This window comes from Dama dama, chromosome X (assembly GCF_033118175.1).
Source record: "Dama dama isolate Ldn47 chromosome X, ASM3311817v1, whole genome shotgun sequence".
NCBI lineage: Eukaryota > Metazoa > Chordata > Mammalia > Artiodactyla > Cervidae > Dama > Dama dama.
This window is the reverse complement of record NC_083714.1, coordinates 117,045,997-117,060,426: the sequence shown is the minus strand read 5'-3', so window position 1 is coordinate 117,060,426 and position 14,430 is coordinate 117,045,997. Positions and strand designations below refer to the sequence as shown.

The 14,430-nt window shown below is 36.7% G+C and overlaps 1 protein-coding gene across 1 annotated transcript in view; it reads left to right on the top strand.

Annotated features, from left to right (window-relative positions):
* LOC133052842 (cilia- and flagella-associated protein 47-like) overlaps nucleotides 1-14,430 on the top strand; it is a 167,040-nt gene that overhangs the window by 42,095 nt on the left and 110,515 nt on the right. The window contains exon 6 of the mRNA XM_061137675.1: nucleotides 4,002-4,113. Coding sequence (XP_060993658.1) covers nucleotides 4,002-4,113 — 112 coding nt within the window. The remainder of the gene's footprint in view (nucleotides 1-4,001; nucleotides 4,114-14,430) is intronic.

Genomic DNA, 14,430 nt, shown 5'->3' with positions numbered 1-14,430 from the left:
TGCAGTCCATAGGATCACAGAGTCGGACGCAACTGAAGCAACTTAGCAAGCATGCAGCACACTGTCTTAACACTCTTCACCCTTTATTTTATATCTTTCTGTATTCCTCATTTCCATGCCGTTTCTTGATTGTTACTTATCTGGTCCTTTTATTCCTCTAACCTTCTCCTTTCTTTTTAAAGTTCTGCCTTCTAAAGCATTCTCATATCTGTACCACACCACACTTGGCAGTTTCTTGGTTTCAGACTACCATTTAGGTACAAGTGGCAAATTCATACTTTTACTCAAGATGTATTAGCTTCAGCCTCTCATTTTTGACTGCTTACTTTATACCTCCACTTTGACAGTCTGCTAGCAACTCAAACTCAGTATATTCTTTTAATATCTTTTCCTTTTTCTATTTCTCATCACTGTTAGTATTCTTTTTTATGATGATTTGAATTTTTTTTTAAAAAAGCCTTTTTACATATATTTAATCTCATTGCTACAAGAATAGTTTGCAATAGAATGTTGAGACTTCCCCAATAGGAAAAATAGTATAAAAAATAATGGAATATAATAAGCAATACAGGTAAAATGCTATGGCATTTTATCAAAATGACCAGGTGGTAGGAGATAGTTGTGCAATAAGGAAAACAGGAGACCTGGGACTTCCAGAATAGTGGAGTTTCATAAATCTGTTCCTCCTTAAAAGCAATAAATACACTGACAAAAACTGTCAAAATGAAATTTTAAATCTTGAAATTAAAGATTTCAAACAATCTGAGGAGTATTTACTCCAGAAAAACTGACTCCTGGTAACAGTGGAGTAATTTGTCACATTTTGACTTGACCTATTTCTGTCCCCCTCTCCGCTGCTCTGCAGTCTTACAACCACAGTGGCTGTGAAAACTGCAACCTTGCAAACAAAGGAAGAGGCAGATTGAGTATGACTCTGCTCACAATTCCCACTCCAGTACATTGTCACAATTTGACCTTTCTCATAGGTCTCTAGCAACACCCCTCCCCACGAGTGAGGGGTTGTCATCTTTTGACTTGTATCATATCTTGCTCTGATGGAAAGGACCTATTCTTAGGACACTTGCCAAAAATATTCAATAGTTTGGCATTGCAGTTGTCTGACGCTACAAAACCAGTTGTGACCAACTAGAGTTTGACTAAAAACTTGAAGATGTGGGGATTAAGATATCTGCAGCCAATTTCACAGTTCTGACTTGTCCCTGGGTAACATACAGGCCACATGCATATACAGAGTGGTGTGATTTCCCAGGGAAGGCCTGAGAGGGTGCCTGTTGTTTCATCTCTGGCTGATGGAGAGATGCTGTGTATGAGCTGGAAGTTAAGGCTAAGGTAGAGTTGTAAACTGTCTAAGTGCTGAAGGTGTGTCACAACACATATGCAGTGCTCCTTGACAAAGGGTAAAAGGTTTATTATTTCAGGCATGTAAAAAACTTGTGACAAACTATATGCATACCTTGGAGATATTTGGTTTGGATTCCAGACCACCACCACAATAAAGCAAAATAACAATAAAGTAAGTCACACAGATTTTCCTTTCCCACTGCATATAAAAGTTATGCTTTATGCTGCACTGCAGCTTAAGCATGCAGTAGAATTGTTTTAAAAGGATGTACATACCTTCATTAAAAAATACTTTATTGCTAAAAAATGCCAAGACAATTACAATAGTAACACTGAAGATCATTGATAACCATAATAAATATAAAAACAATGAAAATGTTTGAAATATTCCAAAAATTATCAAAGTGTGACAAAGTGAGCAAGTACTATTAGAAAAAATGGCACTTACAGACTTGCTCAATGCAGAGTTGCCATTGTGCTTCAAGTGATATCTTGAAGAAAGTGAAAAAACATTCCACAGAATGAGAGAAAATATCCACATGACCAATATCTGATAAGGGCCTTATTTCTAGAATATATAAGCATCTATTACAATTTAATAATGAAACAAGTAACACAGTTTTTTAAATGTGTAAAGAGTCTTAACAGTTCCCCCAAAAACATGCAAATGAACAATAAACACATGAAAAGATATTGAACATCGTCAATCCTTCAGGTCAGTGGCTCAGTCGTGTCCAACTCTTTGCGACCCCATGAACCGCAGCACGCCAGGCCTCCCTGTCCATCACCAACTCCTAGAGTTTACTCAAACTCATGTCCATTGAGTCAGTGATGCCCTGCAACCATCTCATCCTCTGTCATCCCCTTCTCCTCCCGCCTGCAATCTTTCCCAGCATAAGGGTCTTTTCTAACAAGTCAGTTCTTTGCATCAGGTGGCCAAAGCATTGGAGTTTCAGCTTTAGCATCAGTCCTTCCAATGAATATTCAGGACTGATTTCCTTTAGGATGGACTGGTTGGATCTCCTTGCAGTCCAAGGAACTCTCAGAGCCTTCAACAACAACACAGTTCAAAAGCATCAATTCTTCGGCATTCAGCTTTCTTTATAGTCCAACTCTCACATCCATACATGATTACTGAAAAAACCACAGCCTTGACTAGATGGACCTTTGTTGGCAAAGTAATGTCGCTGCTTTTTAATATGCTGCCTAGGTTGGTCATAACTTTTCTTCCAAGGAGTAAGCATCTTTTAATTCATGGCTGCAGTCACCATCTTCAGTGATTTTGGAGCCCAAAACAATAAAGTCTGTCACTGTTTCCCCATCTATTTCCCATGCAGTGATGGGACCAGATGCCATGATCTTAGTTTTCTGAATGTTGAGCTTTAAGCCAACGTTTTCACTCTCCTCTTTGACTTTCATCAAGAGTCTCTAGTTCTTCTTCACTTTCTGCCATAAGGGTGGTGTCATCAGCATATCTGAGGTTATTGATATTTCTCCCAGCAATCTTGATTCCAGCTTGTGCTTCCTCCAGCCCAGTGTTTCTCATGATGTACTCTGCATATAAGTTAAATAAGCAGAGTGACAATATACAACCTTGACATCCTCCTTAATCACAATGAGAAACCACTTCACACTCACTAGGATGGCTATTATAAAAATGATATACAAGAACCTTTGAGAAAAGCTGTAGAGAAAATAGGAACCATCATGCATTGTTGGTGGGAAAGAAAAATTGTGCAGCCATTTTGGAGAAGACTTTTGGAGAGCAATAATTTAAAAGATTGGGCATCCTATGTCCCAGCAGTTCCCCTCTAAGATATATGTCCATAAGAAATTAAAATCTATGTGTACTCAAACACTTCTACATGGTTTCATAGCTGCATTGTCCATAACAGACAAGAACAGAAGCACCCCACATTTTCATCAACTTATGAATGGATATACAAAATGTGTTTTTTATATAGATTTAATGCCGTTCATCAGTAAAAAGGAAATGATGTGCTGAAAACACCACAACATAGGTGAACCTTGAAAACATTTGCTAAGTGAAAAGGAGCTAGTCACAAAAGACCATATACTGTATGATTTCTTTTTTAGGAATTGTTCAGGATAGGCAAATCTATAGAGGGACAAAGTAGATTAGTGTTTAGTAGATACGTGGAGGGGGGCAAGATGAAAGTACTCACTAAGGTGAAACTTGAATCTAGCCAACAACAGTTGTAGTCAGATGCTGCTTAAATATTATATGCCATATTAATATTGATTATATTAATATTTATATACTGTATTAATATTGATGTAGAAATTCATTAAAGTGGTTTATCTTTTGTATATCAAATTGCATAAATAAACTTCTGCATGGCCTATAAAAGCTACTCTGATCATATAAGCATCAGTGATCTTGCTACCAGTAGCAAAAGAAAATAAACATTTTTATTGTGTTATATGTTTCCATAAGTCTCCGATTTTTCTTCTGCTATATGTCTATATATTATGGCTTGCTTTTCACTTAAAAGTGTACAGTTTCAATGAAAATGTTTAAGTTAAATTTTAGCTTTTTCTATGCTTTAACTTGTTATTACTAATTTCATGGAAATGTCGACATCATGTGATTCCTGTTTTTGTATTCTCTTTTCTAGGTATCTTCAGATCTTCCGATAGTGTGGGGAAACCCAGACATCACCATAGACCCTGATAACACAGTTCCGTATATTCTACATGTGTGCCCTTGGAAGCGTGGTATATTCAAAGGTAAGAAAATCGTTAATAAAATATTATTAACTACCATACTGGAAAACATGCATGATGAGAAGAAATTAAAAAGTAATTTACATTTCTTGTTTCTAATAAATGATCCAGAGGGAAATTTAGTTTTCTATTTAAGTCATTAGCTTTCTAAATAGCCAGTGCTTTGGGGCATACATTTCATCTATAGTGCTATGCTTTCTTGTCCATTTATTTGAATTTGTAGGGCAAATTCCTGGAAGCAGAAATATTTAGTTAAGGCATTAACATTTAAAATTAGGGTGTGTATTAGTTGCTCAGTTGTGTCTGACTCTTTGCAAACCCATGAACTGTAGCCCGCTAGGCTCCTCTGTCCATGGAATTCTCCAGGCAAGAATACTGGAGTGGGTAGCTATTCCCTTCTCCAGGGGATTTTCTCAACCCAGGGATCGAACCCGTGTCTCCTTCATTGCAGGCAGATTCTTTACCATCTGAACCACCAGAGAAGCCCCAAAATTGGAATAAATACTTTCAAATAGTTATACCAATTTATGAGCCAGACAGTGTCCTATGAGAATATTTCTTCATAAGACTAGGTATTTTTAAAACATGTACATATAATATACTTAATTGATACATGAAAAACAGGTTAAAGGCTTTGGTAGATGTGAAGTTTTCTTCCTTTTTTTTTTTTTCTAACAAAGCATCCATTTATACGAATTGCCTGATGGTCCCTGAAAAGAGTTGCTTACTTGGGAATAGAAGTGAGGGATATTTCTACAAAGCTTTTGATGGAAGAGGGGTTGGAGGTATAGAAGAGTAACAGGGAATAACTGAGGAACTGTAATTCATCAAAGGAATAACTGTTCTATTTGGAAGACAATTCAGTGTCCCATGGTGGTTTGATCCTGTTGAGGAAATTATTTAAATGTTGTTAAATGGATGCAGTTTAAAAGTATAGAAGGCACATAGAGAGTAAGCTGAATGCCAGTGCTTTTAACAAGCAGAGGGAAATTTCAGAATGGCAACCACTGTGATCCAGTTACTACTGCTGTCATAGAATATTCTGTGAGTGAAGAAGCCAACTCACCCACCCCTCACTCTCTACTTCTAATTGGCTTGACCCCACATGTCACCATAGTCATAGCTGTTAGCATCTTGTGAAATCTTCTCATCACTTTTCAGACACTTGACTTTGCAAAACCCGTTAGTATTCTCCATGGAATACGTAGATTTTTGAGCTAGAGTGAGCCTATTTAAAGCATTTCAACAAAGTAGCATTTTTTGCCATTTTTATGATAATTCAGAAGATTTTAATTGATTTTAAGAAATATAAATTTCAGTTTTTATTCTCATCATCAAATGACAGTCTTAATGATAACTTTTCCTTAGTTTTAGAATTTTGATTAATCTTTCATAAAGGATAACAAGTCATTCAGAATTGCCATTACTATTTTTGATATAGGTAATAAATTTGAGTTTCCTGTCCTATAAAAGGCAGTAAGGTCTGCTATGTGTGAGAAGAAACGTAAGAGGAACTTTAAATGGTAGAATGTTGTTGAATTAGGAGTGTTTATGACTCCATTAAGCAAAATAGAGCCACTGATCCATGAATCAGACTCTTAAAGTTATAGAAATGGAGCTAAGAAAAAATTAAATAATCAGATTTAATATGTCTTTATATAGTCATTTTTGTTGATTTTGGCAGCATTTTAGAAATGCTAAAAATTTTAAAACATATTTTCAAATTTCAAAACATTTTCACTCATTGGATAAGGACTCAGCATGCTGATTTGAAGGACTTTAGAAGAAATTTAGAAACATTAAAGGCAACTCAGGGCATATTGTTAGATGAAATGAATTAGTAAATATTGCTGGCTACACAAGAGCCTTTGCAGGCTTCATAATTTGAAAAATATTTGCAAGACATTTTCATGATTGTGCTTCCCAGGGCAGTCCGTTAGATTTGAATTAATGTTACCGTTATGATTTGGACAGGCTGAGCCTGTAAGGAAGGCAAGCTCCATTTTTATTGATATTACTGTTGGAAGGCTTCTACAACATTTTAAGCAGTGGAGATGTAATTGCTTCGAAACAGTTGTTAATCTGTTGTAATATAAAGAAAACTGGACTAAAATTTTCATGCATATATGAGAATGTTCCTATTTGTACTGGTTAAAGAAGTACGTCAGTGTCTGTGTGTATCACTGGTCTTGAAAACTTTGTGCATGTTTTTAGTTCTATACTTAACTATATAAACAGTTATTTACAAAAGGCCTACAATTTAGAAAGTCTTGATGAGTATAGTAGTTATAAACAAAGCTGACCTTCAACCAGTTACACTCTGTTCATTTAAATATTTTCACAGATGCTTTTCCTCATATGTTGGCAATCCTTAATTGTTTGAACTCCACTGTAATGTAACTTTTGAACTCTAGCCACCACAGCCTATCCCTTTGGCCCCCGGCCTCCCCAGTAATTCAGCAAGATATAAAGGGTTAGCACAAGCCTCAGAATTTGGATCCAGCATCCTTTCTGATTGATCCGGGCTGGAATATAGGTTTGTTAATTATTTCAAATATTACTGCTGGATACAAAGATAAATATCGTGTGGCTCCTGCCTCCTGGGAATTCGTATCTGATGGTGGAAATACATATCCATAAATCATCTAGTACAAAGTACACTTTGATGTACCACAAGTTTAAACATGGCACTGATAATGGAAAACATTAACCCTAACAGTGGGAGTCTGAGAGGGTTTCTTAGGGGATAATGGTTTTGATCTGGACCTTAAAGCTGGACCTTTGAGCTGGGACTTATCAGCCAATATGGTGAGCAGAGCAGAGGAAACAACCTTATTGAAAACACAGAAAAGATATTCTCTGTAAATAATGAATAGCAGGGGTATGTCTGGAGTGTGTATCTGTGCCAGCCAATGGAGAGTGACATATAGTTAGAAATATAGGCAGACTTTGTTGTATGGAATTTTTGTTTTACTTCTTATTGCAGTTGCAGCCATTGATGGTTTCTGAGGGGCATGAGTCAACTGAGTTTTAGAAAGAAAAGTCTAGAGATAATATACAAAACAGATAGGGAGTACAAGACAGGGTGGATAGATCTGAGATCATTTAGTGGACTTTAGTAATATTCTGATTGATCAGTTCTCAATATTCGTTTGTGCCTCTTATACTGAAAGGAGACCCTGAGAGAAGAGTTTAATTGCAAGTAGTTTATTTGAGATGTGATCACAGAAAGCACACTGACTGAATGGAGAAGTAAGATGCTGAAGGGAAAAAGTCAGTAAAAAGTAAGGTGTATATCAAATTACTGCTGAGACCTGGGGAAACTTATTGGTAACTTTCTGAGAGAATTGTCAGGCTGAAGGGCAAGCAAATTGAGGTAAACATCCTCTAACTCCTCTCCATCAATCATTAATGTTTGTTCTTAGGGAAGATTATGCGGCAGTGAATCCCCACTGGAAAAAAGTCATAGGAAAACATTGGTGTGTATGGGAGCTGTCTGCAGAGGGGATTTTCATGGGTCACTGAGTTATATGTGACATATACTATACTGGGTGTCATGGCATACTGATTGATAGGCAAGAATTTTGAAAAATGGATGGATTTGGAATTATCACAGCAGCCTGAGGTGAGCTACAATCATGTTTCATATGTGCCCACATGGAGGTTTTAATTCGAATGCCTCTTTCACCATGGAACAAAAAGATAATATTGACCATTTAAATGAAGATTGAAGGCAGACCAAACAAGTCCAATGATAGTGAGTTAAAAAACAGAAGGAAAATTTCAGGAAAAGCGACAGTGGAAAATGATGCTTTTACAGTTTAGGTTTCAAGGGAATCAGATTCTAGGATGGGAGATGAGCATATAGGACATGTATCAGGGAATGTGTTGTCATCAACACTTGTGAAGGCAGAGGTAGAAAGGATAATACTGAGCAGAGGAAAGAGCTGGGTTTCCGCACAGACCAAGTAAAGGCGTTCAGTCAACTCACTGGGTTCCCTGAAGCTGGAATGGTCCTTTGGAATTGTCCCAAGTTAGGAGAAGGGGACTGGGCCTTTATGCTGCTGTGTTGATTAGTCACTGAAAAGTGGACTACATGTGGAAGGAGGTTTGACCTTGGAGGAGGCTTGCTTTTTCCACTCAAGTCAATGTCTGAAGAGGGTTTAACCAGATGGTCATTTACCAGTGTCATTCCTAGTAGCAACAGAAATAAGTCCTTCATTCCTGAACAGGACTATGGTTGATGCAGCTTAGCATTTACACACAGTTGTTTTTGATAAAGAATGAATATGGAGAGAGAAGGGAGAAAAGAGAGTCAAGTGTACTGCTGCTAAGTCACTTCAGTCGTGTCCGACTCTGTGCGACCCCATAGACGGCAGCCCACCAGGCTCCCCTGTCCGTGGGATTCTCCAGGCAAGAACACTGGAGTGGGTTGCCATTTCCTTCTCCAGTGCATGAAAGTGAAAAGTGAAAGTGAAGTTGCTCGGTCGTGTCTGACTCTTCATGGCCCCATGGACTGCAGCCTACCAGGCTCCTCCGCCCATGGGATTTTCCAGGCAAGAGTACTGGAGTGGGGTGCCATGGTCTTCTCTGGTACTTATGATAGTAAGCAACTCTAAGGAAGGTGATAACATTAACTGTGAGAGAGAAGCCATCAGCAGGATGGATTTCCTAGTTAGGGAGGGAAAGCCCAGTTCTATCTTGATTTGAAGGCTATCTTTTTGTGTCAATAAATTTCAGGAAAATGGAAACATATTGAGTCAGTCAACTCTAGATATGAAAACATAGACCCTTAAAGGGAAACAGAAGCACAAAATCAAGCAAACAAAACCACCATGTGTAAAGGCAGAAATGTGTTAATAACTAAACACATTAAAATATAATGGCTTAATTCTCTCCTTAACAACCACAAAATGACCTCTCTGGGCATTAGAATGCAAAAAGCTAATATTACTCTCCATTATTACAGTATTAGTATGTAACAAAATATAGAAATATAGTAATAGACTGTGGCTTATTTGTAGTAGTGAAATATGCAACTAAATTTCCACTTGTCTCAGGTAGAAACTTGATTTTTTTTGTACAAGATCAATATTTACATGGAGATGATTAGGCCTTAGTGGTTAGCATATACTTTAGTAGCAGTAATCCTTATATTTGTTTTCATTGTAATAGCATAATATGATTCACAAATAAGATTTAAAGATGGCTATAAACATGCATGTTCACAATGTATGTGCTCCTAATATAGCACAAAGAAAATGAACTTGTAAGGATTAAGGTTATACAGTTTTTGTTTTTGTTTTTATGGTCGCTCTGCTTATTTTTTCTTCCATTTATTTTTATTAGTTGGAGGCTAATTACTGTACAGTTTGATACATATCATTTTTTCTAAGAGTTCATTCCATTTGCTCTTTAATAATCTACATATAGCATGTATGTCTGTGGCATAACTTTCTGAGTTTGTTATGAGGATGTCACACTAATCAGCTCAGTGCACTCCAGCTTGCGAATATCAGGGTCATAATATAACTTTAGAAAGCAGATTTTACTAACAGACAGGTGACTATCTAAACTTATAGGGATGCCTCTAGGGCCCCCTTTCTGTGAAGAGAAATGAAGAGTTATAAAGCTAAATAATTAATTTGGGGCTTGTGAAATCTGGGCCCCAAACCATGCAAGCATGAGCTCTGTGGCAATTTGGTTTTCACATTCCCAGTTATCACCCCAAAACACAAGACTCCAGGCTACCACAAAGTAGTCCATATTCCAGAACAGACAGCGTCTTCAGCGATGACTCAGTGCAGTGGATTGCTGCTTTCTTAGCTTGTATGTGTGTTTAACTTAAAAATTTCATTTGAGAGGATATTCTCTGGACATCTCTTCCAACATATCATAGAAATGATGATCCCTATTTATCTTTAAGCAGCTTTTATCTTATTAACTTGTGCAGTTAATTTATTGAATGTAAGTATAAGACTTCACAGTGATTCCTTATGAATGCCTACTTGTGAGCGACATGCTTTCATTTCCAGGGAAGAAGTCTTTAGAAATCATTACAATTGTTAATGACATTTGTGGTGGTAGTTTAGTTGCTAAGACATGTCCGACTCTTGTGACCCCGTGGACTGTAGCCTGCCAGGCTCCTCTCTCCATGGGATTTCCCAGACAAGAATACTGGAGTGGGTTGCCATTTCCTTCTTTAGGGGATTTTCCCAACCCAGGGGTAGAACCTGTGTCTCCTGCCTTGTAGGTAGATTCTTTACCCACTGAGCCACCAGGGAAAACCATTTGTTTGTGACCAAAAAAGAAAAGGGTGAGATGGGGGAAAAATTTGGATACTGAATATCTTATCTTTGTCTACAGAGTTGTAGAAGTTCACCAGGATTAGTCATTTAAATTTATGAACAAATATTAGGTTGAAATAATTTAGTATGTGAATCAAGGCATGGTGACCCAAAATGACCTCTAAATGTTGAACAAGAAGATTTTTACACCTAAAACTAATGTAATGTTATATGTAGATTTTATCTCAATTAAAAATACACATTAAAAAAAGACATTTCATAAACCATTCACTTATAGTGTCAAATATTTAATTGTTTAGCATACTACATGGACACAGTTCAATACTATTCTTTTTTTATTCTACAATAGAAAACTAAATGCTGAGAATCCACATTTTAAGATGGTTTCCAGTCATGTTAGTAAATTTAGTCTCTACCCTGAGCATTCGTGATAAAGTGGTCTTAGTCTCTCTTATAATCCGTGACCCTTGACAGGCTGATTGCTCCAGAAAGTAGGTAATGATAATTTTGAGGTAGCCCACAATTACCCTGTATTTTTTTCAATGGCAGCTGAAGGTGCTTTTTCCCTTGCTGAAAAGTGATTGTATTTATTCAGTTCAACACAACTGTGAATTATAGCTAAGATTTATTTTTGCAAATTTGCAATTCGAAAGTTCTTATGCTGGAATGAGATCTATTATGACATTGGCACAAGAAAGCCTCCTCCAAATGATTGCAAAGAGGTTTTAGTCAGCTTTGCTAAAGACTTTTAAAAATTTCTGTTCAGTGAACTTCTGCTTAATGTCAAAACAAAGTGTTTAATGTGTGCATAACAAAGTTCTTATGTTAGGCCTATGTTTAAACAAGATAGGATTAGTTTTTATAGCTGGCACCCCACTACTCTCTGACATAATACACTATCTAGAGAGAGATGTATTACCAGTTTGAAATACAAATTCAGTTCAAAATTTGATTTCTAATATTGTATGTGATGAGAATGTGCTTGTCATGTGTATATTCAGAATGTGACTCTGAGCAAGAGCAGTGCTATTTAAATTTGCATTTTTTATTTAAAGTCTGGGCAGTGTATTCTTGCTAACTGCCACATTGCAATGGCAGAATTGCACATTTTTTACTTTGCTATCACTTATCTTACTGTTACTGGGTCACAAAGGAACATGTTCAAAAGGTGCATGTGACTTCAATCTCCAATTACATCTTTCTCTGGTTGGACAACCTTGGCAGTATACTTAGCGTCTCTGATTATCAGATTTTTTTACATGTAAAATATAGATAATACTTAAACTTTCAGGGTAGTTATGGGCATAAAATGGAGATATATGAAAAGTGCTCATCTGGTAGGTCTTAAACTAATATTTATCACCCTTATTTAATATGCTAACTCCATTTTTGAAAATTCTCTAACATGATATGGATATATGGGAGGGTTTAGGGCTTCTTTTGTTTCCACTCTCTCCTAGTTGATCTCATTGAAAATGCCAGAGGCGGTTCTATCAAAAGCTTGGCTGAAATAGAATTTGGATCTCGCTGGCTTATTCCCACCAGTGTTGTAGACTGTATACAGTTATAGGAGCATAAAAACCAGTTAGATGCCACTGGTATTTCAAAACAAATGCTGGCTGTTGTAACTGCCATAAAGCATTTTCATGCTCTTTTAGGTGAAGGAAATGGTTTGCAAAAACAGGGCCTTGAGGCAGTGCAGAGAGAATGAATTGAGTTTCTTTGGATCCACTCATGGTCCTCTGGGCTCTCCTCTTAGTTTTCCCTATCTCTGCTTTCCCAGACAGCCTCTGCTCTGATAGTTGATAAAAGCTCTACCTGCCTGAGTGGGATTAACCTGGGTGAGGCTTGTGAACACTAGATGTATCTTCCTGCCCCAACCCCAAAGTCAAAATCAGCATTAAGTCTAGTCTCAAGGGCTACTCGTATAATTGGCTCGAGATAAATTCGTACATGTTAATAGATCAAAGAAGGAGGCAAATTTAGCATTTTCTGTCTTTGCATAGGATGTTCTGTCCTCTGAGTGCCAGGCTAACACTGGCCTGCAGACCAACATCTGACATGTAGCAGCAGGTATTCGGTTAGTATCAAAGGGAAAAAGTAATACAGTTCAAAATTTATTTCTGAAATATTTAAAAAATTGCTTAGTAGTACAATAAGAGGAGTGCAGTAAAATATGAGTACAAGGAAGATTTACAAACTTGGAGAAAAGCATAAATTTGGAAACAGCATCTGTTCTGTCAAACTAAGACACTCCTGAGATTCCAGTGTTTGCCTGGGAACCCACATTTAATTGGTATAACATTCACTCATAATTGATGATCATGTATCAGAGACATAGTTCTCCCTGGGAATGCAAGGCAGGCTGTAGATGCTTTCTTGAATGTAAGTTCAGGTTGGTCTTAGAAGAAGGCTGTCGTGGCTACTGAATCTACCCCATGATATTCTGGTTAAAAACTTCCTATTTGAATTTTGAACTTAATACACCTATATATAGTATATATGCATATACATACACACATATATGTCATTGTTATTAAGAAGATAAAACTTTCTCCCTCTTTTTCCCACCTCTCTCCCTCTTATCCTTTCTCCTGTGTGTGTATGTGTTACGTATGTGTATGTCCTGCTTTACTAGGCAAAAGAATTTGTGTATTTTGTAAGGAGTTATTTACAGTAGAATGAAAATATGATTTAGCAAGTCATGGGCTATTCTCATGTTAAACTTTTACTGAAGAATCTCAGAGAGGGGTTTATTGTAAATAATTTATTCATACATTTATATGAAAATTTTCACATTCAAAGCATCCTTCAAAGAGGCTTTCTAGTATATGAGAAATTAAACATAACCTATTGAAATTAAGAGGGTTCAAGTTTCAGAAATTCCGAAACTTTAAGACCATTTTTTGTCTTTTAATTTTTTTCTGTCTTTTATTGAAGTATACTTGATATATATATATACACATATTATTTTTTAATATTATTTTCCATTATGGTTTATCATAGAATATTGACTATAGTTCCATGTGCTACGCAATAGAACCTTGTTTATCCAGTCCATATGTAAGAGCTTATATCTGCTAACCACAAATTCCCATTCTATTCTTCCCCCACCGCACCTCCCCACTGGCAACCATGAGTCTGTTCTCTATGTATGTGAGTTTGTTTCTGTTTCATAGATAGGTTCATTTGTGCCATACTTTGGACTCACATGTAAGTGATATGATATGGGATTTGTCTTTCTCATTCTGACTTACTTCACTTAATATGATAATCTCTAGTTCTATCCATGTTGCTGCAAATGGCATTGTTCTGCTCTTTTTATGGCTGAGTAGTATTCCATTGTGTATATATACCACAACATTTTTTATCCATTCATCTGTCAGTGAGCTTTTAGGTTCTTTTCATGTTTTGGCTATTGTGAATAGTGCTGCAACAAATATTGGGGTGCATGTATCTTGTTGAATTATAGTTTTATCTGGATATATGCCCAGGAGTGGGATTGCTGGATCGTATGGCAACTCTAGTTATTTGAGGAGCCTCCATACTGTTTTTCATAGTGACTGTACCAACTTTTATTCCCACCAACAGAGTAGGAGGGTTCCCTTTTCTCCACACCCTCTCCAGCATTTATTATTTGTAGACTTTTTAATGGTGGCCATTCTAATTGGTGTGAGGTGGTACCTCACTGTAGTTTTGATTTGTAATTCTCTAATAATTAATGATGTTGAACATTTTTTTCATGTGCCTGTTGGCTATCTGTATTTAAATATTTTTTTCTTAACATGAAACTACTACAAAAAGTTTTGCAAATTGTGTTGAACACTTGCCTATTGACATTTTGCAGTTTTATAAAATGTGACTGCTCTCTTTTTACCCTGTGGATGGGGCCTAAGGATACTTTGAATGCTATAATTCATTTTTATCTCATGCAGGAATTAATCAGAAATAAAGTGAAAATAAAATAAAAAGTAAATGAGGACTTTTCATGGAGGCTTAAGAAGCCACCTTC